Raw genomic sequence first — 25,740 nt, 5'->3', positions numbered from 1 at the left:
TAAATTAGTGTATAATTTGTTACTACTGTAATGGTGGTAACTAATTTAGTCTGAGCTAAACCAAGCTGCATAAAAAAGCAATAGTTCATTCTTCCAATGTTTTCTTTCTGAAATGGCAATTTTCTGCATAGCTATTTGAGTGAATAGTTACCAAGACCCTTTTTAAGTCAGAGCTCTACATGAACAGGAGCACAGTGGTAAAAAATATGAACAGACTGTGAATTGTGCTTTGGGGATAAGTAAATGTTCTGTTCTAAGGGCAAAGTATCAAGTCTACAGTTAATACCTGAGACCAATGTCAGCCATCAGTCAGGACATCAACTCAGGAAAGATGTTTAGGATGGCAAAGACTTCCTTTTTGTAATAGGTATAGCAGGTCACAGTTTTTTTTCTAAAAGTCCTTCCACACAAATATAAACATGGCTAGTTGTACACAATATGGAAATGTGAACACACAGGAAACCAAATAAGGAACTGCTGGAAACACAGAGGTAACTAAATAAGAAGTTAGTGGACACACAGGTAACCAAAATTATAAGTTTATATGTATATATGTATATACACATAGAGAATTACATTCCAAACCAAAAGTAGAAACCATCAGAGAACAAGAAATATTCATTATCCTGTTGGATTTTCAAATAAGACTCCATGTTTAAAACACTGACCTGAGCAGGTCACAGAGGGCAGTGTCCCTGGGATAGGCCTTTTCAGATCCACTACAAATTTCTAGCAAAATTAGACATTGGCAGAAGATGCTACTCTACACACCACACTTTACAAAATCACTTCACTCCCCAGCATGCGTCTTTTCATACCATATGTACCCAGAAAAATACAGTCATCAGTTATTTCATTTTTTCCAACTCATTCTATTGCAGGAAATGGCAAGAATATAATAAACTAGGTAATGCACAACAAAATTAAGAAAAAAACATAACCCATATATGAAAGATCTTTTTCTTTTTGAAAAAAATGAAACAAATTCCTTCCAGTGAGTAAACACAGAAACAGGTATAGACAATGCATTGAATTCTTAACACCTCATGTGGGGGGCTGGTGGGGAGAAACAAAAGAACATTTGGGCTTCAGCTCATCAACACACAATGGACTACAAAGATAATGATTTCATATTAGAATATGACAGCAATAAATACATTGATACTTTATACTTAATGAAAAGATGTTTGGAGGCAGTATGTCAAACTACTGAAGGCTGCCAAAGCGAAATTTCTGCTAGCATCTCCCTCTTCTATGACCTGCAGCTTGCTGGCTTGTTTGAGTAGAAAAGCACCATTGAAACACAACTGACCAGTTCTCATAGATGCTGTTGTCATCAGTGTGAACGAGAGCAAGCAAAAGTCCAATAGAAAGAAGATTTAGAAACAATCGCATTGTGAGCAAGTGGAAGCCTATTCCCTGTGTAATGTTCCACCCGTGCACTTGGCAGAATGTTGAAAGGTGGATTGGAGGCCCAGTTCCAAAGAAGAGCAAAGGTGTCAAACCCAAAGGGTTGGGGATCATTCAGGGGAGGAGGGGTCATCGTCGTCGTCTTCGTCATCATCATCGTCGTCGTCATCTTCCTCGTTAAAGGAACTAGGCGTCTGGCCCCGAGATTCTGAGGTGTGTGAGGATGTTGTGCTACTGTGGCTGTGGAAAGAGATGACAACACTGAACTAAGTATCAACCAAAAATGTGCATCCAGAAGAATGACATACTCATGACATACTCAACTAAGTTGTTTAAAGAAAGCCATTTTATAGTTTCTGCAGTGTTACAATTGCAGAACCTGAAAAATAGTACTCCAGAAAAAACTAACTCACATTCATGAAGCACTTTTAACCATTCATTTTTGCTATATTTCTCAGATTTCAGCTTAATATGTCTATTTAAAATGTTAGCTACGTTTATTGAGTGCTTGTATTGGGCTAAATTCCTCTGAACTGACAATACAGAATAAAACATTTTATATAATTTATGCCAAATTTTATACATACTACAATACCTTATGCAGCTCATAACCATTAACCTTTCACAGATACAAGTGTTTGTGCTGTAGAACAGTTCTACAAACATCCTAGACAGACTAGATTTTATTTAGTTTTTTAAAAGCTAATTTGTAAAATAGCATTTGCATTTGTTTACACTCGACAGCTTTCTGACTTGTGACTGGACAATCGTATCAATACAGATTGAATGAATTGATATAGAAGGTTAAACCTATAGAACCTATAGAAGGTTTAACCAGTATTCTGTTAAATAACAGCCATGAATGACAGTATTTGTGTTTTGACAGTTTTTTGTTTTTTCATTGGTTCATCATTTATTTACTATACTGTGATTTGCTTAATGCCTATTCTAGGTGCAACACCACTCTAATGCTTAACTGAACACAGCAGCATGTGAGGAGGTATTTGAAATCAAGAATGCGAAAATGCTGGCATCATAACCCATGCTGTTCCTAGTTAGCTTTAATGCTGAATGCTTAGTGCTTCTTCCATTTCTAAGACTGTGGGTTGGTCTGCTGAGCACATTTTGTATGTTTATATGTTTCTTCTAGTAAGACAGATGTCATTCTAAATACGCTGAAAGAAGGAACTATACCTTGTATGGCTGGGAGGCGTTCTGTTGGTATTTCTGGCCATGCCTGGGAAAATATCAAATACAGAAACAAGGTTATTAAGTGACTGTAGTACAAAAGCCAAATTCAAGCAGAACCCTATAGTTCTGTTATTAAAATAATTGCTCTTTGTCAATAAATCACTCAAAATAGACAAATGATTGCTAGTGACAAGTTGACAGTTAGACTTTACGTAAGCTATTCATTTCTGTTGTTTACTTATTCATGTCGCTTGTTTTAATCATCACATCTTTTATATTCTGGCTAATGTTCATCAAGCCTCCACAAAGCTACTGTGAACAGGCACGTGCAGCCTGCACAAGCATTTTTCTCAGTAAGACATACTCTTTTAAACTTCTATGTGTCAGGATTTCTGGAGTGACCTACCTGTAACATAGCTCTCCAGGGATTTGGGCACAAGAGACTTGGCAACAGCGAGGTTTTCTGGGGTACATTTGCCATTCTCCAACCCAAGAGACATGCCCATGCGCTTCAGAATCTCAATGTCATCATGGATCTCGAACATATTGTCAAAGTTAAAGAGGTATTCACATCTGCAATAAGGAATGAAGTGATACAAGTTAGAATAGAGGCAGAAAAAAGACATTTATTACATGGATCATTAATAAAATGTTTTAAATGTCTTATTAAAAAGTTATATATTAGTTAATAAAAAAAATAAAGGAATGTGCTTGCCTTACGTTGGCTACCAATAACAAAATATAAATAAGACAAAAAAAAAATTAGACTTATAAAATAATGATCATACTTGTCACTGGAGATGGAGCAGTCGATGACTGTGCGTACGTCTGTATTAATAATAATGAAGGGCAGCTGAATGACAGATCCAGGTGGTGGCGGTGTTTTCGATGACGCTTCGTTGGCCTGGTTCCTCTGCACTAGGTTCTTAAAGGCTATCTGCTGCTCAAGGAAAGGGATGCAGTGGTCAGTACATTAAGTAATCTCTCCCACACACAGCCTCCATTATCAATCCACAGAAACAGAATTCACTGAACTAAATTAATGCAACCAATTTAGAATGACAGTGTTTTAAACTGCAGCATTAGAAGAGCTCTGTGAATGATAAAGCACCTGCAACATTTTCTCAGACAGGACCTCCATTAATTTCTTTAACAGACACTAATGTGCTTAAGTGAACATGCTAAGGGCTACAGATTTGTGACTGGGTGGTTTTCTGTAGGAGAGAATATAGTATCAAACTGAACATGCTGTAATGATTTACTTGTAAACACGTGCAGCGGGAGTGAGGAGGTTGTGGGTTGTACATTCTGGAACAGTGTCCAGTTTCAGTGGGCGAGGCAGAGGACACTGGCGCCTCTCCCTTGCTGAGGCAATTAATAAACTGAGAGTGCAGTTCTCCACAGAATTGGCCTATCCATACTCCGCCTAAAATGTGTTCTCTCATATCAACTACTGTGGGGTTGAACAGCCGAACCACCAAAAACCCCATTTAACCTAATGGGAAACTCAGTTTTTGTCAAATTATGCAAATTATTATTATTCTTGTATATACATACTACATTTTTCTCTTCTCTTCCCCTCTCCTCCTCGCCCCAAAGTGGTGTTATGCACCAAAATCAGTAGTAATTCTTTTTTACATCACCTTTTCCAACCTCTTGTCAGGTCTCACAATGAAACAGGCCGCTTTTGATACTGTACCTTTAAGAATGATTTTTAAATGACCTCTGTTCTGATTGGCTGCCATGTATTATGTCTTACATAAACAGCGGTTCAGGTTGAAACACTCTTTATAGCTTCAGTGTGAATGGGTGGGGCTAAATCACTGTTTCCCAAATATGCGGATGCAAGCAAACATCGGTTTTTGTGACATCACAAAAGCAAACAGTTAAAAACGGGATGTTTTGCAGCTTAGTTTCCATAAATGTGGATGGTATGTTTTGAAAATGTTATTACCACCACTCTAAATGTAGATGTTTTGATAAAAACTGAGTTGTGCGCTAAAGTTTCTCATTAGGCTAAAGCTCTACAGAATGCTGGGATTTCTGTCAACCTTCAGTAAATCTTGTCCAATTGTGTTTATGGGTGGAGCACAGACAGATCAATTGAGCAGTGATGCGATATGACCTTTAAGTGCCACTGCATCTTCTCTCAGCTCTTCCTGTTCCTGCACTGGTACAATGGTTATGATCTGTTTTGTATGCTAATGGTGATGCCATTCATTCCATCCAGTGGGATCATTCCAATCATTCCACATCATAAGGTTGATGACCAAACGTACTGCTTGAAGAGGCATGTAAACAGGCACCATCATACACAGTCCAGGCTGGTACAAACCTGTAGTATAAGCTCCTCCAGCTGACTTCTTTTCTGTCTGATTCTTTCCAACCGTTTCTGCTTCTCCAACTGAAAAACATATATACAAGCATTCAGAGGAGAGAAGATAAATTTGGACATTCATGCTGATGTTGCAGTCTACAGTCTGATGCAATTCCAGCACACACATACAGAGCTAAAAAAAACTATGCTATACAGAAGAAAGTCAGAGTGAAAGCCAGTATGAGATCCTGAGATTTATATAGACTTTGTAGTGTTACAAAATGGAAAAATTACAAGCATCTGATGCTCTCCATCCTCTCTCTCTGCTTTATTCTTCATAGTCTACCTCAACCCCTCCCTCACATCTCTAGCACCATTCGCTCAGTTGTAACAGTACCCGATGTTGTCAGAAGGCCCCTCACAACACCCACACAAACATACAACAGTTAACACAAATACCTAAAACTTGATTCACAGAATAATTCAATAACCTTTACTGTAGTAAGACTTTGACTGCTTGATTCTCCAAAATTCCCTGTTTCTCCAAAGCATATACGCATACACTCCTCCAAGTCTGCTGCTTCTGCTACATGTGTGGTCTTTTTGTCCTCATTTTCTTCCAATTTAACCACAGCCAACTGACCGTTTGCAAAATTATGAATGACATGCCTCTCAGCCAATCACAACCATATGTAAACACTGCTTACTCAGTCAAGTGAAGGAAAAAACCCTCAAAACAAACCTGCAGTGAGAACAGCAGTGGCAGTAAATTAGTCAGAATTATGAGGCTAACATATGGTGGAAAAGTGCTACTAAGGTGTGTATAATGCCTGACACAAGCTTATCATGTGGAGATGGGTGTTGTTCATTCCTGAGGCTGAAAAGGTTTTGGATACTACTATATAGAAGACCACACTCACAAATCAGTGACAAAACTGTTAACACGCATAATTATGCTGGCTCTGAGGTTAGCTAAATTTGCATAGATTACTGTGAAAATCATTTTTATATGATGTCTATTGATAAATGTTCTAGAAAAATGTTAAGATTGGTTAGCTAACTAGTTAGCTTTTCATAACTTAGCTGTTCACAGTTGGCTTGATAAATCAGTCAGATTAAACAGGACTGCACAGTGCTCACATATGTACTTAAAATACTGTATTAATGTGCTCTATTCTTTGTACTGCCCTGCGATGGACTGGTAACCTGTCAAGGGTGTATCCTGCCTTCATCTGTTCATCTGAAGGGCTAGCTCCCTTCACAAAAACCTCCTCCTTATTAGACATAAAAGCCTACCACTTTAATACTGAGTGACTAAACTATTTTCCAGGTTTGATTTATGTAAAATAGTTTCAGGAATCCTCTTTTGTTCATTTTAAAGGGGCCAACATTCATATAATCCATATGTCTGCAGTGAGTATAGTGTAAAGCTAGTTTGTTTTAGAAACATATTTTCAGAGGTACCCTTTGTGTGCTTCCAAATTTTACTTTGTACTACTGAAGTTTGTGCTCTTAGTACAAGTACTACGGATGCTACCAGGTAACAACAGTGAATAAGGGAGGTGGCCCAAATTTTTACAAATGGTCTATCTTGCTGCAGTACAGTTCAGACAGACAAAGGCCAGGACACACCACTGGCTGGATGTTTTACATCTTGCCACTGCATCTTTTTGAACTAACAGTCATGTAGCGGCTAAACACATTCAGAAAACAACAGGCACTCAACACTGCCACCTGGCATTATATTTAATGAGAGAGAGAAGAGAGGTCCTGCAATCATTCCAGCTGCACGACCCTAAGTGGTACAGTTACAGATTACGCCCTCAGGAAATGGTTGTGTCTGCACACTTTAGTTTTTTGGAATATTGCAGTGAAGAAAAGTAACCCAGCGGTTCCAAAACCCAGTCCAGGGGAGTGCATACTGTGTTTTCCCTACTTTAGAACACCAGATCTGGCAGATGTGTGGCTTAATTAACCCATGTACACATTTGTCTGTCCATTTGTCATCTTTCTCTTGAACCCACCTCCAGGTTGCGAAATTCCTGTGCTGAGTTAGTGGGTAGACCGATCCAGCGAATCTCTTTCTTCTCTTTAGAGATTATGTTCATGGCCATCAACACATTCAGTGCGTCATATACACGTCTGCGGATGTTCTTCTGGTCATACACCTGCTGCTTGTACAAACACAAACATGCAAACACACACACAGAATTAACACAAATCAAATCTATGACAGCAACTTCGAGTCTTTCTCTAAAGCCCCTTCACTCTAAGGCTTCAGACCCCCCAAAACCAACTCTAAGGCCTAACCAGCTGCCTGCACCTGCCGTTAAACCTTTTTTAATTATACTTTTAACATTCCAGAAGAGGTAAGGAGATTAAAACTCCAGCCTGGGCGACATCGGGTATCCTGTCAGAACTAATACCGGAAAGTATTTACTACACACTGCCCTCGCATACGCCAGGGAGAAGCTGTCTTTCAGCGCTGACCCTGAACCTACACTCCTCACTCAAACCATAGGCAGATCACTGAAGAATCAGCACAACTGATTTGAAACCAACAACAAAAGCGATTTTGCCTTCGGCACAGACTACTGCAGTCTAGTAAGAAGTCAAGCAGTAGATCTCGGCAGATCTGAACCTGGGCTTGTCCTTCCTTATACATGAACACGAGTGTCCAGACGACCAGCAGGTGAAGTAAGGGAAGTAAGTTTTATTAACGTTTGAATGAATCAGTGACACACTAAAAGGCACTAAAAGGTTTAAGTGTCTTTTTTGGCATTGATTCATTTGCATTCTTTAATATCATTGATGTTAACACAAAATCTGCAAGATTAATGCAAATAAGTCATTTGAGGTGTTTAGCAGCTCGACGTTCACTCTCTGGAGAGGAGATACTCACTGAATTTGTGTGTGTCAGGTTGGCGTGGGCAAACTCAGCCACCAATTCATCAGCCACTTCGTTATAGGATGTGGTGCCTTTCTTCTGCACCTTCTCACAGACCTTCATTGAGAAGTGCCTGAGGCCCTTCCCATTTTTATCAGCCTTCTTCATCCTTTTACTGCAGAGAGAGAGGACGTAGAGGCACAAGCTGTTAGATTAATTTATGGACCTCCATCAAGTTGCCAGTTCATTATTAGGGACACTCCTACCTTGTACCAACATGCCTTGGTCATTTTATCAGATACTACCATATCAGTACATTATGTAGGTTTATAGTTACTGACTACAGGCCATCTGCTCCACAATTTCTCAGTGCTCTACACAATCAGTTTATCACTGCTGTACTGAGAATGGTCCACCATTCAGATAAGATCTCATCAGTGGTGGTCCTGTGGTGGACCACTCTCAGTACAGCAGCAATAACAACATGGTAATGTGTGTTAAGCTAGTATGAGTATATCAGGCACAGCAGACAGTGTCCCTGCAGGGCTGAGAATAATCCACACTGTAAAATATCCAACCATGGTCCTGTGTTCAGAATCTGACCAGTGATGAAGTAACAGCATTTATCTCCAGACAGTGTGGTATGGCACAATATGGTTACACTGTAGTATGTAGTATAGTTGTTCAATGTAGTATAGTTGTCCAGCACAACAGTAGCACCAATGGAGTAGCTGCAAGCTCTGATTGATCTTTTACACAGCATTTTGTTACATGTGAAGAGTCAGAGACAGCAATTCTGACTAGCTGGCATTTCTTAGAATCATATATAATGATTTTGGGGTGGCTGTGCATGACCAGTCAATGGTCTGCACTATTAACAGCTCTACCCAAACTTCCCAGTTCTGTATGATTGTACCCTGGCAAGAATGGTTACCAAATTCAGAATTCAGTGCGGTTCTCTTGGAACTGGACAAGATTTGTAACTGTACCAAGGCGTACAGCACGGTTCAGTGGAAAAGCACTACATGTGTACAGAATCATAAATAAGTCACTGGGCAAAGGTTTCATTTAAGAATGTAATCCTGCTAACAGACCGATGGCAGGGTGTCTTAAAGCAGAATGTTTACCTTCAGATGCTCACACAACACACATTCACACGAGCATGCACACAAATTGGAGTCTAGTGAATATTGCACCAATACAAGCACACAGATATGCCTTCACTGAAACTCCATATGACATCTCTCCCTGCTGCTACACTCAGCTCCTCTGCTGCTGACCCACAGCATACTGCTACACGTGCTGTGGGCGACTGTGTTTCAGGCGCACGTCCTGCAGAGAAAGCCAACAAATGGCACAGAGGGAACACGAGTAGGAGGAAAATTGAGGTCTGAGAGGAGAGGAAAGAGTCTGTGCTCATACACGGGTACTCATGGATTACATAATCACTTCACAAGGACCTGCCTGGCATATGCAAAAGAAAGGCTCCTTCCAGATAGGCTGTAAATGCACCAACACATCAGCACTACAGTGGGGGAGGGGGATGCTATTCTATACCTGAGCAAGGCCTTTTTGCCAATCCAGAACAAGAACAAAAACTACACTACAGTACTTTTTTGGTGATATGTGTCAGACGTTCTCTTTGGAGCCTATTTTCCCGGATGCCTAATTTAACTACAGCACTAGCTGTCTTAAGGAGACAACTAAATAATCTCAGTGGGTGTGAGGAGAGTGAGTGAAAATATAATCACTATAGCTCTCTGCAAATTAAAGAATCCCATTAAAGTGAACAAATGCATTCACGTGGGCCACCTTACATATGTTTTTCAAATGTAAGGGAATGGCACAGCTGCCGGTAGAATTAATTTAATTAAATAGGCTGCATAACCTACACATTATAGCCATCCAATGTCTAGGGTGACTAATACTGTTGGATAATAAAGCGAATATCACTTTAAATGCACTATGAAAACCATTACGATGCTTAAGGTATGGGGCACTCTCATTACAGCAAATCTGGCAAAACTAGAAGCAGTTTATGGAATCTGAGGTGAGTGTATATATATATATATATATATATATATATATATATATATATATATATATATATAAACAACAACAAAGAATTGTGTAAACTATATTTTTTTTGCAAACTCCCACTTTACCAGTATAATCATGCACCTGTAATGAACATATATGCGTTTTATAGTCCAAAGGGGGATGAATGTACTTCAGTGTTCTTGTGTGAGCAGAAGACAGAGCAAACTGGTTGGCCAAGCAGTCATATATGAATAAATGAGTAGGCACATCCATTCATATTCACCCTGTCTCTCTCTCTCTCTCTCTCTCTCATGTAAGAGTAGTGTAAAAATAAAAAGCAGCACTGCAGTGAGCAGTTAATTATAATACTGCTGCTGAATGGAGGAGTGGAGGGTGGGGGTTGGGGGTGTTTCACAGTGGCAGCTTGGGGTTCCAATTGTCAGCACAGATTAGTTCCAGACGCCGAGCGCACAATACTGGCTGTAATGAGAAGTAAATGGCAGCCATGTGGTAGTGTAAGGGGGAGGGCATTTAAAGTGTGATCAGAAAGAGAGAGCAGTTGTGCGCACACATCACACATGCACGAGTTTAAGAGAGAGAACATATGAGCGCACACACATTTCTCCGTAGCAACAGTACTGAGGCTCTCTCTCCTCTCCTGTGAAGAACTGAATAACTGCAGTCTCAGGAAAGGGGGAGGGGGAGGAAAGAAAGGAGAAGCATCTGACCTTTCACAAGAGAACATACATCTACCAGTTTGTCGGTATTCAGCAAAAAGGTAGGGGACAAGGTACAGACAGAGATGAAGGAGGGCCTTTGTGTGTGCGCATGTGTTAAGGGCAGGCGATAAGGCAAATTTATAATATCATAATTAGGGTTGTAAACAATTGTTCGACCAAAGCTATCTGTGAAAAAGGCATTAAAGTACTTTTTATGTCAAAAATTGTGTGTGTAAAATTGTAGAGGAAGGACCCGGTGGACTGTAAAGACTTTCAAGAACTCCTGAGATACACTGAGTTACAGCTATATATGGTCACGGCATCCGTGTTTGTTTCAACTTACAGAATATAGAACTATCAGTAGCCCATCACTATATATTCCATTTTTATTATTTTTATTATTTGATCACATAATCATGAGCATACAGTTGTCAGCCCCCTAGTTTAACCAAAATGGGTTCTTATATAGGGTATGTTTAATACCATGTTGGGTTGTTTGCCTCATATATACACTTACGCCTGGCCACACCTATCAGTATTATGTTCCACCACCCATGCAAGGAACACTTTAATATATTGTGTGCACTCAAAAGCAACATAAATGTGCGTATATCAAGTATTTTATAATGGCTGTGAACATTGCTCAGCCTGTTAGCTTTTAGATCTAGAAGTTTGTTTTATAGTTGATATTTTGAGGAGTTGTGTCCTTAATTTATCAATGAATAATGATAATCGGTTAATTGGTTGAGTCAAAAAATGTGTCCCGGTCACAATAATTGATGATTTTCACAAAAATGTGTCCTATGATATGATACAGAAGAGTAGTTCTATATTTGGAATATTTTATAGAATATTTTCTATATTGGTTTTACATTTACAATGATAACTTACTTATGAAGGAACAGGACGAAAATTATATTAAAATAAGACAACAGGCTGACAGAGATGGCACTCATCTGATGTCAGGTATCAGTATTAAATAAAAGCAAAAATGCTGGGAAGGCTGGAGTCTGATCCAATCAGAAGTCCTATCTCATATTACCTGAAACAGTACACATTCACATTGTGTGATGTGATGTTGTTAGCTGTGTAGTGTTTGAGTAGCTTGAGCATGATAGCATACTTTTAGATGCTCATCTTAGGTGAAGTGCTTCAGTTTAAAATAACTCATTTTAAAGCTTAGCAGTTTTTAGGTTTTAGGGGGGGTGGATTTTTTCCAAATGTCTCCCTAATTTAGTCACATCCAGTTTCAGCCATTAGGTAGGTCTCCCTCAATCACATAATACCACCAGTACTAGGAGGGCAAAGGCAAACACAAGCTTTCTCTGAGTCATGTGAAGCCACCCTTGGCATCATTTTGAACTGACAGCATACAACGTCATTGGACAGCTGAATGTTACGTCAGCTAACAGACGCCTAAGCTGGCTAGCATTGCTCTGAGTGATGGGGAGAAGGAGGGCCATTCTCCCCAGAGCACAAATGGCCTTGCTCACCTACAGAGCAAGGCCATTTGTGCTCTTTTGAACTTGCGATCTCCTGACAAGAAGAGAAAAGATGACTGTGACAATTCATAACATATCCCCATGTTACCCATCCCCATAAGAAGAAAACTGATTGGAGAGATCCTAGGCCCTGCAGTGAAAGACTAAGAGAGGGAGAGAAACCTGCAGCTTCAGCAACACAGCCCTTCATAAAGAGTATGCGCACCAAACCACACACAATGGCAAGGCATATGAGTGTGTGTGTGAGAAAATGAATGTGAGTGCGTGACTGAGTGAGAATGCGACAGTATGAGGGGGGTAAACAGGGTCAGACTCTGCTCACTCTTACTATGCACTGAATAATTCACTGGTAGCTGAGGACATCCTGCAGGAATAGCATTCTTTAAAATTTCACTATCCACAAATCGCCTCATGCTCGCAACACTAGCGCTCCACCAATCGCTCCCTTCTCCCTCATAAGTCAATGCAATCTCTGCAGTACGTCAGCAGAGCACACGCTCCAATATGTCATCAAGTACACAGTCTGGGGGTCTACACTAACTACTGCTTTCAAAGTAATGACTGACAACATTTAAATTTTTTGTTTGCTGACCAACTTGAGACACTCCAGACAAGTTTCTGTGTGTGATTGGATGAATCGAGGGATTCATGTCGCCCAACAAACATAAATCATTTTGGTAAAAAATAATACTAATATTATGCTATATCAGCATCACAATATGTAACAATGTAATTGCTATAAAGAATCAGTGAATACACAATTCATTGAACAACAGCATGTCTAATTTCTACACTTAATATCATATGTTGCTCTTATGTGGGAACATGTGATACTAACTATTCTCTATGTATGGGCTATATAGTCATAATGGCAGTAGAAAGTAGCCTCCAACCTGCATTAGCGTATGAAAACATTTAATGATTTGAGCACAGATTACTTTCCAGTTTTATGGGATGTTTAATGAGAGTGGTGTGGTTTGGTTTAGTTTATATGTGTGGGGAAGAAAGACTGCCTGCATTGAAGAGACACAGCAGTAAAAAACAAATGGAACTGCAGCTGTGCTCCTCAGCAATCCTGCTCTGAGCTTCATAAATCCTACTGGGCAATGAAGTGACACAGACACACACACACACGCGCGCGCACGCACACACACAGCCCTTTTCATGAGCACATGGCCACTCTCACTTGAGGGGGGTGTGTGTGTGTGTGTGTGTGTGTGTGTGTGTGTGTGTCTCTCTCTCTCTCTCTCTCTCTCTCTCTCTCTCTCTCTCTCTCTCTCTCTCTCTCTCTCTCTCTCAAGTAAACTTTTTGCTTTCTTCCTCTCTCCAACACACACTTCCCAGCATGCATTAATATACAACACAATAAGTTGTTTGTTTACCTTGATGAGGAGTCACTAGAACATAGCCCATCCCTGAAAAAAGACACATATGCACACATTTATTAGCTTTGCTAAATCACGTACCACAAATGGTCAACAAATAAATGCATTACTTTCCACATAACTATTTAGAAACACTGAGAATTAATGGATTTGACAGATTCTTAGCAACTAATTTGTACCAAATCTAATTATCAAACTGCCAACACAATTGCCACAATAGCCATGTAAACATCTCATTTAGCTTGTCAAATTAAGATCATATACAGCACTGTGCAGTCTTAAGCACCCAGGAAAATTATACTAAAAAAGCTAATTAATTGGGTAGTAAATATTTACTTGCTAAGAAGAACACTAATTTTAGAACAAACACAATAGACATTAATACAAAAAGTATGGATTTTATGTATGTAATCTGTTTTCCTAACCACTTCCAAACCTCTACACGAGGAAGCCGTTTTTTTTGTAGTTATTATCCAATACCTGGAGTGGCTAATCAATACTTTTTCAATTAAATCAGGTATGCCTGTGGTGGATTTAAACAAATCCATGTGATGGCTAGAGCATCGAGGACAAATCTATGACAAATTTTTTTTTACCAGGCCTCAATATATTAACTACTTTTTTGAAAAAGAAATTCACTAATTTTATATCAACGTTTATATACTGTTTTTACTGGCAAGGATATTCTTACAGCTGAGATAAATGATTTGGTCATCATTAACAAAAATATTATTCTATGGACTGTGTTGTGTGAAGTCACATGATTAGATGCGGAACTGTGGTTGTCAAACAAATTGTCAAACAAACTATTTACTATAGCCTACTATATGAATTTACTATGAATTATTATAAATTAACTGCACGGTCAGATCCAGATTTATTGGCTTCTTAATATTACCTAGTTGCTTAAAATAAACAGTGCATATAACAAGCCACATGCTGGCTTTTACACATTATTTTATTTTTACACATTTTTTGATAAGCCAACGTTTTAAACTGTATATTTTTCCCCTAAAGCATGGGTACTAAAATATGGCTTCCTGCTTTTAGCAAACTACTTGCTGAGCCATCTATGGCAGTCCTAAGCACTTTCTTTTCAATGTTTAATAAGCCTACGGTTCCTGAGCAGCTCAACTGGACCAGTAAAACCGTAGGCCTTCTGTGATGCTGAGTCCATGAGGGTAAAACTAGTCCTGCTCTCAGTGGGTGAAATAGACAGCAGAGGAAAAAAACAATGTGGGTATTCTGTTTTCAAAACCTCTTTGTTTTAATGCTGGTCAAGGGTGCCAATAATTCCAGACCTGACTGTAGTTTTATAGAAAGACCTTTCCTCATCCTACACTGAACATCAGCTGCCACTCACCTATCAGAGTAATAGGAGTCTATAAAGTCGTGTGTCCGTTTCTTGTTCCTAGGGAAGAGAGCAGAACCATTTATTAATCCAAAAAAAAATTTACACTATGTGACAAAAGCATTTAGACACCTGACCATCACACCTATTTGAGCTTGTTGGACATCCCATTCCAAACCCATAGGCATTAACATGGAGTCAACCCATTTTTATATCTTAACCACTCTTATGGGAAGGCTTTCCACAACATTTGAGTGTGTGTGCCCATTCAGTCAAAAGAGTATTTGTGAGGTCAGGCACTGATGTTGGATGAGAAGGTCAGACAGTTAATCAACTTTCCAATTCAAAACAGAGGTGTTCAGTGGAGTTGAGGTCAAGGCTCTGTGCAAGCCACTGGAGTTCCTCCACACCATATTTGTCAAATGATGTCTTTATGGACCTCGCTGTGTGCACAGGGGCACAGTCATGCTGGAACAGGAAAGCATATGATTGCTTGGCCATGAAAGCCCATTTCATTAAGATTCCAATGCACAGTGCTGATGCTGCTTCCAGAGGCAGATCTCTGTAGTGAGTGATGAGACAGAGGATGGGCTATTTTTACACACTATGTGCTTCAGCACTCGGTGGCTCCACTCTGTGAGTTTGCGCGATCTACAGCTTCATGGCTGAGCTGTTATTGCTCCTAGACGCTAGCTTTTTATAATAACTGCACTTATAGTTGACCGGGGCAGATCTAGCAGGACATATTTCACAACCTGACTTGTGGCAAAGGTGGCATCCAATTACAGTACCACATTTGAAAAAAATAGCAAATCAGTACAACCCATTCTAGTGCCAATGTTTATGTACAGAGATTGTATGGCCATGTGCTTGATTTTACACACCTGTTAGCAATGAATGTGGCTAAAACACCTCAGCTCCATAATTAGGAGGAGTGTCCACATACCATTGGCCATACAGTGTATTCCTTTTCCTGTACACAGTCAATGCAATCTGTGCTCTGCTATGAATAATCTTTAGGAGGTCAGATTCCACAAGCCTTCTTCTCACAGCTTTCTCCATCCATTTCTATTAAGAACACTCCTCTCTCCCCAGTGTCATACCGCTGGGAATTTACGAGCAGTTCAAGCCAACATACATGTGGGGGAAGGGGGAGTACTCACCCTGGGGTCCATTCGATGCCTTCTGGTGGGCGTACTTGTGTTACCATGGTAGCAGGTGTAGTGTGTGGTGTGAAGGGGCTGCTGATGAGGATACTTCCTGAGTGAGCCACTCTTTGAGGCGTGCTTATAATCTAGAGAGAGAAGAAGATAAGAATATCCTTAGTCTAAAAATAGCAGACAGGGTCTTTCGGTCCATGCGTACACATGTACCATGAAAGAACATACTGCAAAAACCTGCAATCAAAGGTCTTATCTCTCACATACATGCACACACACCCTTCCTTTCTTAATGTTGGGGCTATCCACTCATGATTTTATGCTCTATCCCCTAGAGACGAGAACAACCTAAATCAATGCAGATCATCAGTCATTTTCATGTTGCATGGCTCCCTCCTGCCGCCCCTTCTACCACCTCTCCTTTTCTCTCCTGCATCTTTCCAGAAGTAGACTGATCTAAAAATTTCCACTGGCCACTTGGGCCACTAAATAAATCACAATACATAAGAATAAACAACAATACAAACATGTTTATTTATTTATTTACAATTACTAATTATTAACTTGCTTCAGCACCAAGAACAGTCAGGTGTAACTTGATCTCAGTTATGTCTTTAGGTACTGTTTAGCTACTTCATGAAATACCTTCTTTTATTTAAGACCTTACTTCACAGAATGATATTAGCAAACTTCAGTCAATGGAACAGCATGTTTGACGTTGGGCAGACATATTCGGCAGAAATGATCACCGCGGTCATCACATCAGCCATGGTTAAAGCTAATGAATTCCTACATAAACTGATTTGATGTAGTTTGTTCCTTGTCAAACCAAACAGATTTGTTAAAAGAAAAAAAAATCTATGAGGCAAGCAGCCAATTGGGCCACAGGCTCTGCATTTTCAGTGGCCAAAGCATGAAACTATGTGGTCAGGGGCCCAGGCCATAGGCCTGCTTCTATCCATCTTCTTATGCACTGCAATGTGCTGGGCCTCCTCCACCTCTCACGGTCCCCGCTGTAGTGTACAGTAAGCCAATGTGTGAGTGCCACATTGCTGGGAAGGCTGCTCTATGTTGCAAGGATTTGTAAATGGGAAGTCACGCATGTCCCCACTAACGAGCTCATTAATGGAGCACGGAACACACAGTGTTCTGTTCTCCACTAACCAAGCTAAAGGGGGTCCCCATTTTCTCCTCCAAGTTCCCCTCTTTTTCAATGCTCAGCTACCTCCTTTGCTCCTCTTGTTCTGAACGTCCTTCCTGACCTCCTCTGCAATACACATCTTTTCCATCCTGCCACTTCCTCTCCCCTTCTCTTTTCACCCAGCTGAGCTCCCCATCACTCTGTTCGCCCTGCAGAGCCCCAGTGACCTCTGCTGTTCACTCTTTCTTCCTTTTCCATACCCAGCCCTCTCGCCCCTCCTCATTTCCACTGTGCATGCATACATACATAATTCAGTGACTCAACTCATCACTGCACACACGCAAAGGCTGTATAAGTGATAAGGCTGAGCTGGAAACACATGCAGTCGATCATAATGTGTTACTGCCCCCCTCTGGTTGCACAGTGCACTGCGGGAGTCACTTTGAGAGTTAATCACTAGAATTGAAATGCAACTAAAGTGAACTATGCATTAGCCTGTAGATGCCTCCAATATGAATTTTTAATTCTTAAAATAATTCTTAAAAACAAAAGCACTGATAAGGTCCAATGAAAATTGTTCTTCTTCTAAAAGGAATTTATCGAAACACAATCAAGCCACTGTTTCTCTCAACGCCTGTCTTTCAACCTAAGAGGTATACGCTACACAAAAGACACAATGAGGCAGAGAACGAAACAGTAAGTGTGGTTACCTTTTAGTTAAGTTGAAGACATTGTTTGTTGCCAAAAATAAATCAAGACCCTCTGCTAGTGTGCTATACTAACGATAAATTAGCCTGCGAAAAATAGGCTAATTATGAAAGACAACTGCATAGCCAACTGTATAGATATGAATAAAATGTAAAGATCTAGCAAAATTATATAAAAAAAAGGAATCAGTAAGAGCAGTAGTAAAGTACCCATTAGTCTTGTTTGGCCAGACGTGATCTCGTAATGAGACAACCTGTTAAACTTTGGGTGCTGAACTGTGCTGAAATCTTCTGCCAGATACGTCACACTCATCGTCAAATTCCTCTAATCTGTTTAGCTTGAATACAACTCCAATAGCTTGTCTTTTATCAAACACAGCTGCCAATTCTCTACACATCACATTCACTTCTACTGTACTGTCGATACGTGTCTCTGGCTCTGGAGCACCTTTAAGTACTGTTCCTGTGCCAACGTGCCCAACGCAACTAATCAACTAATTAATAAGTCCCTCAGGTCTAAGTGATTGTTTTAACACAGCAAAAACACTGTACAGGGCAAGGGGACTCCTGGACCATTACTGCAAACCATTATATGATATTAAATTACACAAGACTGACTGCCAAAGAATGAGTGCCAAACTTGGTCACAAACATGAATTTATGCTCCTAGAACAGAGAAAATTTTGATTTGGGCACATCAGGCAGAAACACCCTTTACATATGTGTGTTTACGAGTTTGGAAATGTGCTATCCAGGGATAAACAGGACTAGCCAAAACAAAAATGACAGCTTAAGATCTGAGGTGCCAAAACAGAGAGCCACAAAAATTGGTTACACTCTTGTATTACTTGGATCTATTGGAACTGAATGGGGATTTACTAATTCATCATCACAAGTGGCATCATTCTACCTGTATGCAAGTGTTTTCCAGAGTGTGCATAAGAGATGTTAGGGCAGAAAGCTCACCGTCTGTGCTCCCACATTCGCATTCACTGCTCCTAAAGTAATCTTGGTGGCAGGGCTGTAGTTGGACGGCGTCACAAGGGAAATGTTACCTGCATAACAGAAAGAACATACAAACAGAAAGAGCACGTCACTGAACAATTATCAATAACGACAAATATAGAGACAGTTTTATATTCAGTTATCCCACCACATTTTAACCAGTGCTTTTTACATTAGCCTAAAGCTGACAGATCTGACAGCTCTCATAAAGATGACTGTAGATGTAGCTTTATTACAATGAACTGATACCAGCTTTGCAGATTAAACTTCAGGAAAGAAAAAATGGTCCAAAATGACTTTAAAAGGGCATCTTCAACAAGGAGTGATCATGTGTAGGAGGCAGTGTCGCAGTGCTGTTGAAAAGGCTCAGTGTGGTTCAGTAAGATACACAGCAGCACTGGATGTGACGTACTCAAAGGGCAAAAGGAGTTCATTTCCTTGGGTTCCCAGTGTTTGAATAGGAATGCAAATTACATCAAGACTGCTGCATATGAATGAAAGGAGATACAAATGGGCCTTATAACATGCACATTCAAGACAGCAGACACTATACACAGTGCATATACAGCGTTAAATATCAAACACGCCCACACACTATGCACCCTAAAAGATCACGTCATCCAAAAATGCTTACGTTGCGAACAATGAATGAAAAGTCAAAAGATCTGCCACCATACAAAGATCATTATGCTTTCAGTAGAATTCCAGCAGGTGGCATTAATTGTAAAATGTTTGAATATAAAGATTAAGTATTCCCTGTAGTACTGTATGTATTGCTGTTATATGTGTGAAGTTTGAGTACCAACATCTCAGTCAAAGTCTACAGATACTCTTTCATTCCTCTGCAAAACCCAAACCTGGACACTGTTCTCTCCTCTTTATTTCTACTTTTCTATATATGTACTAAAATGCTATGTCTTTGCTGATATGAACTATAATCAGGGACTACATAAGTTCTTACAGAGCCGCCAAGTTCCGGAAGATTATATACACATACACACCTTAATTGTCCTTCATATACTTTGTCAGCGCAGCTGTTCCTGTAGCAACACTTCACCAAGGAACTTACTGATCAGTTAAAAAATGGTTTTGTGGACCAAGGATACAGGTCAATCAGTATTAGGGAAGTAAATGATTAACTGATCAACCATTAACCTGCAAATAAACTGTCTGACCAACGTTTTTGGATAAGAAAAAAAAAATGATTTCCAATGAACAACAGTTTGTATTTGAACAGGTGGGTTTATCATTAAAGTAATGGATCATTTTTTAAATTGTTTGCAAGAATGCACAAAAACAATGGTTTTGCTAGACAGGCTTTTGAAAAAAAAAAAAGGAAGAATAGTGCTGTTTGGAACCAGTTTTTGAGTGGACAACATCTACAATGATGTACCACAGAAACCAAAAATCTGCAAGTGATATGACAGGTAACTATTTCATAAATGTTCTCTGAGGGAACGTGTGGTGCATGGCAGTGTGAGGACATCACATGAGTGTGCAAAATTGTAGAGAACATGATGGATGGTGATGGCTTTCAAGCGCTTCTGAGGTACACTGAGCCAAAGCCCTGGACAGGGCATTTTTGTATGTTAACTTGGACTAGTAATGAATGCTAAGTTTTCATTTCAGAACCATATATTCCAGTCGTTTCATCAACTTTTTAGTTTAGTCATAATCAACAACACATTATAGCTGTCAGCCGGTTGTTGGTTTAAACTGGGTTCTTGTATAGGGAATGTTCGATATGGCTTCAGGCCATTTACTTCGTAAACACACTTACGTCTCGCCCCACCTATCAATACTACTTTCCATGGTCCATATATCTCTTAGTGCATTAATATAGAATCCAATTGATGTGTGCACTCCTAAGTGTGCGTATATCAAGTATCTTACAATGGCTTCAAATGTGGCTCAGTCAGACCTGGACCGTCCGTTTCATAATAGATTTTTTGATGGGTTGCATCCTTGTTGTCTCATGGTGACACTCTCTTATGGTTGAGGTGCTGTTATGCTTAAATGTAAAGCACATTTCCTAATAAATTATCCTGAAGGTCATACACAATCATCTTGTATCCTGTTCAGCATTAACCAAATCACAGTTTGATTTTCAACGCATTCCCAAAATTGTCTCACAGTTGAAATTTATGCAAAGGTTTGAAGGACAACTATGAATAATGGAACACCAGTTTTACAGGTTCCATTATCCATAGCACTGCCTACTACATCACTCACTTCATCAAATGATAAACACTTTGATTAATTTAATTTAGCTGAGAGACAGATGTGACATCTTGTATATTACACTGGACAGATGCATCTCCGAGTTCCTATTAGCAGTTGTACTCTTCATTTATTGATGCATTTTATTTGAGACAGCAATCATGAGAGCCGCCTCCATGATGCAGCAGATAAAGAACTACTACTACTGCTGAACAGCAGCTTCATGTGTTCATTTAACTACAAGGCTTATAGACCGAAGCTTGAAATTTAGTTCCAATTTAAATATAACCAAATTACTTTTAATTCGAAATGATCTGTTTAGCTGATAAGCTTGATATGATTAAAATGTTTGGGGACAGTGGATGAACTTTAATGTATCTAATCATCATCTTTATTGGGCACAGTAGCAATAGGAGCATAATGAACAGTATCAGCATTCACATGTCTAAGTACAGATATCAGAAGCTAAGTAGTTGTTACCTATTTATTTTTGAGCATTTTAATAAATCTGATTTAGCATTTGAATGTAACCATGTTTGGTAGCATTAAGCATTATTATGAGACAATCTAGGGCATAAAGGCTAAAAATTACTTCCCCTAGATTTAAAAAAAACAAAGAATTAAGAATTACAAATGGATACTCGGTCAAATTACCCCAAAACAAGTGTTACTTGTCAACATTTAATGCATAGGATTTCGAAATATGAGTGAAAAGGAGAATTTTGTCCCATCAGTAAAGGTTTTCTGCACACTGCTGGGCTGGCGGCTGAGCCTGTGTGCATTAGACACGGCTGCAGCAGGATGGGCCTCAGCAGAGGAATGCGTCAGTGCCTCACTCTATAGAGCAACAATGAGCACTGCTTCATTAGAATACAGCTGAGCTTCAGGCCAGCATGCGTACATGTGCAAGCAAACGCGCGCGCACACACACACACACACACACACACACACACACACACACACACAACGCAGCCAAAGTCTAAATTACAGTCTGATATCTACATTCGCCAGAGAAACTCATATCTGCATTTCTCCTTCTCTCAAATGAATGGCAAAACAAACAGAAAGAGCAGAGGAGCCACACAAGACCATGCAAAATATTTAAGAGGATAACTGCAAGTTCACTTCATTTACATTGCATAAGCTACACCATAACTGGACTATACACAGGGAACATGAGAGAACAAAAGAAAGACACCTAAGCGTCCGTCTGGTGTAATATAGTTACTACAAAGTCAGTCTGAGTTGTTTACCTGCTTGTTTTTGAAGAGGAACGAGCAGTACTTCCATACTTCCCTCCTTTCTCCCTCTGCCTACCTCTCTTTCATAAGCCCACCACTCAAGCTTCAAGCCCAGTCCCACACATACACACACATGCAGGGTAGACCACTCCTCCCCTCCCCCTGGACTTGTTGCTACAGAGGAACTACAGAGTAGAGGTGGAGTGAACAACTCGGAATACCGGAAGATGCCTGAACTCAGACCATTGTACTTGCTTTACATGCTGAGGCACTAAAAAAGTAGCACTTTTCTAGGACGACACTATAAACTGACCTGATCCATAAACCGACTGGAGAAGAGGCCTCCTTCACCATTTGCTATTTGATTAAAAGGGTCTCCAAGATAGTAGCTTAACAGAAATTCAGTCTGTAAATTATGACAGTACAAGAGATTTTGGGGGCTTTTGATTCAGGGCTTTGCATGCTTAACTAGGTGAGGCTACAGTAACGACAAAGCTCTTGTGCCTCATTATATAAAAACAGGTCCTTGAATTATTCAGTTTTTTAAGGGCTCCAATGGAAAAACAACTTTTTCTTGTTTTTTGAAATAAAACAATTTGATGTACTATGTAAATGGCTCAAGTTTCAAAACATGCTATTCACTCTCCTGTCCATACATGGAAACTAAGCTGCAAATTAACCTGTTTTGAATCAACTGTTTCTGTGATGTTATAAAAAACAACACATTTACACAGCCACATATTCAGCCAACTGCAGTCAGGCCTGTCCATTTACACTGGAGCTATAAGAAGTGCTTTAGCCTGGACTGATTTATGAATGAGGCACAATAAAGGGCAGCCAATCAAAACAAAGGTTATTTACATAGATCAATCTTAAAGGCACAGTAACAAAACAGCCTTTTTTATTCTAAGAGATAAAGAGAGACTAGAAAATGGTCACCTAAAACGAATGATGACTGTTTTGGTACATGAATGTACAGAGACATATAATCGGATTTAAGGGAAAAATAAAATACAAGAAAAATAGGATGTGGACCCTTTAAGATATTTACAAGAAATGAAATTTTCAGTTAGGTTCACAAAATTTAGGCAGATAATTCTTTCAGTTTTTCCTCTTTACTCCACACATTAGCTATTCGCCAACTGAATGTATAAATGCTATTAGTGTTTAAAGAGCAACAGAGGAAGCTGAGAGAGAAAGAACAGAGAAGCAAGGAAAAAAAGAAGGGGAGCACATGGTTCTAAAAGGTTCTAGCAGTTCTGCCAGGCTGTGGCGTAGCACCTCCTCTCTCACACATGCTCGCTCTCTTTCTCCCCTTTGTTACCATTTAGAAGAAACTTGAGAAGCCAGTGAGACATTGCCGGACGAACACAGAGTGAGTCCACCATCTCACAGGCACATGGCTTCATTCACAGGAAACCCACCAGCCTGCTCAGTCCCCACACATGCAAACACACACGACTGTGTAGAGTGAGATGGGTAATCACTTGGTCTGGCCTGACAAGAGCTGTGGGAAAGCTCTAGAAATCCTAACGACTAAACGCATCTTGACATGCACAGCAGACCTCAGGGCGAAACGTAAGAACATCCCTAAAACAAAAAACAAAGGAGAGTAAATCTAATCAAAACAAATGTTCAAATCTAAAAGCTGTATGGGCCTAAATAGAAGCATGTGCCTGCTTTCTGTATTCCTTCATACACACAAGAACATGCTGTAATCCAATAAAAGATAGAGACTGAGCTTCTCTTGATATTGCAACATGTTACATTTAGGTATTTAGGAGAGAAAGATTGCTGGGTTACATTTTAGCAGGACTGCATACAAGAAAATAAAAAATATATAAATGTGACAGCTTAAGCTCCCCTATATTAAGTGCCTGAGCTTGTTCAGCTTCAACTCGATTTAATCAGCAAAGCAAACAGAACTAAAACATCCACTGTGCATGTGAACTCAACCTTAGACCTCACCTTACAATATGCTTAGAGTTTATCTAATCAATCTAGACAAAAGCATTATGTGAACGACAGAAAGGCAGTTGACATATAAAAACATCTTTACACAGATTAACTTGAACATATTTGTAGATTCTGGACAAAATGTCTATTTTCCATCCACTGCTATCAATATATGAGGAAAACTGTAGAGAATTGAGGCCTTTTTGTGCAACTCAAGAGGTCTGGAATCAGTACTATTTAGCCTACCCATTAAACATTACTGAGCTATTATATATAATAATGTCTGGATATCAGTTATTACTCAATTATTAAATAATGCTCTCAACTTACTGTCAAGTTACTTAAGTTAAGATTTAAGTTACTTGTTAAGATTTTTCTTCTCTATGTCATTATTCTGCAATGACACGAGAAGAACCAAACTATAAAAATATCAAACTTTGTGTGCAGATGCCAAATCCCACTAACAAAGCAAGTGAAATTATTTGAGAACACACAGAGTTTAAGTATGTAAATGTTGTCATAATTCCAAAACGTACCATTAACTTGCAAGTCTGTACAGTCCATCTATGGAAATCAAGCTGCAGAAGCAGCTCATTTTGGATATGCTGCTTTAATGATGTCACAAAATTTCCATAAATTAGCCTATTCAGCCTACAGCAGTTCTGCCCTGCCCATTCACTCTGATGTTATACAGCCTGGACTACCTTTGGAATGAGGCTAAATACAGGGCAGACAGCTAGAAGTCACTGACATAGCAGCCTTAAAAGGCACAAATGAATTACAATTAATTTAGGCACATAAAACCACACAAACATCAGCATTTTTATTTATATAGCACCTTTTCCAGCTCAAGAACGCTTTACAGTCAGTCACAGTGGATTTCAGGAAAAACAATACAAAAAATGTAGAGCATGGGTCCTTTAAAAACACTGCTGTATTAATAATATATAATAGTACAGTAATATTAAAAAAGGAATTATTCTTACCTTTTGGTAGGTTCTGGGTAGTCAGAAATGCCTTTAAATCAGCACAGAGAGGTGTAGCACCAACCTGAAAGAAGTAAGCATTTTGGAAAAAATGATTATTAGTCAGAAACACACATATAAACATCACTTTTAGCTGAGTGTTGTGAAAATAAACACAGCCATAAGCCTCATCCACCTTGTACTGAAGCTGAACTCCTCTCATGTGGATAAAGAAATCTCGTGCTTTTAGTTACTGTGGCACCATGAACTTTTGTTCATTGTAAAATACTTTACTGAACTATCCTGTAAAGCCTTTTCTGTGTAAAAAAGTAGTCAACAGTTGTCTAAAGCAGTGGTTTTGAACCTGTGGGCTGTGGTGAGACCGCTAAGGGGCCGATGGCCATCTTTTTTATATAGCAAAACTTTATTACAATATAGATATTTAACCAGATTTTAAATATGACAAATCTTGTTGATTATTTACAAAAATAAGACATTATATTTACAACCCCACTTTCAAAAAAGTTGCGACGCTGTGCAGAA

The 25,740-nt window shown here is 39.4% G+C and overlaps 1 protein-coding gene across 2 annotated transcripts in view; it reads right to left on the bottom strand.

Moving 5' to 3' along the window:
• Positions 1-523: 523 nt before the first annotated feature.
• tfdp2 (transcription factor Dp-2) overlaps positions 524-25,740 on the bottom strand; it is a 40,506-nt gene continuing 15,289 nt past the window's right edge. Inside the window, exons 3-14 of one of the 2 annotated variants that reach the window (XM_036563077.1) lie at positions 25,219-25,282; positions 18,777-18,865; positions 15,966-16,096; positions 14,815-14,862; positions 13,449-13,481; positions 7,821-7,980; positions 6,943-7,089; positions 4,937-5,005; positions 3,390-3,541; positions 3,008-3,174; positions 2,605-2,647; positions 524-1,650 (exon numbers count right to left, since the gene is read on the bottom strand). In XM_036563077.1, coding sequence (XP_036418970.1) covers positions 1,521-1,650; positions 2,605-2,647; positions 3,008-3,174; positions 3,390-3,541; positions 4,937-5,005; positions 6,943-7,089; positions 7,821-7,980; positions 13,449-13,481; positions 14,815-14,862; positions 15,966-16,096; positions 18,777-18,865; positions 25,219-25,282 — 1,233 coding nt within the window. In that variant the 3' untranslated portion in view covers positions 524-1,520. Of the gene's footprint in view, positions 1,651-2,604; positions 2,648-3,007; positions 3,175-3,389; positions 3,542-4,936; positions 5,006-6,942; positions 7,090-7,820; positions 7,981-13,448; positions 13,482-14,814; positions 14,863-15,965; positions 16,097-18,776; positions 18,866-22,288; positions 22,442-25,218; positions 25,283-25,740 lie in introns of those variants that run through there. The other variant, XM_036563083.1, reaches the window with a different exon arrangement.

Source organism: Colossoma macropomum, unplaced genomic scaffold (genome assembly GCF_904425465.1).
Source record: "Colossoma macropomum unplaced genomic scaffold, Colossoma_macropomum, whole genome shotgun sequence".
Lineage (NCBI taxonomy): Eukaryota > Metazoa > Chordata > Actinopteri > Characiformes > Serrasalmidae > Colossoma > Colossoma macropomum.
This window is presented reverse-complemented; position numbering and strand designations above follow the sequence as displayed.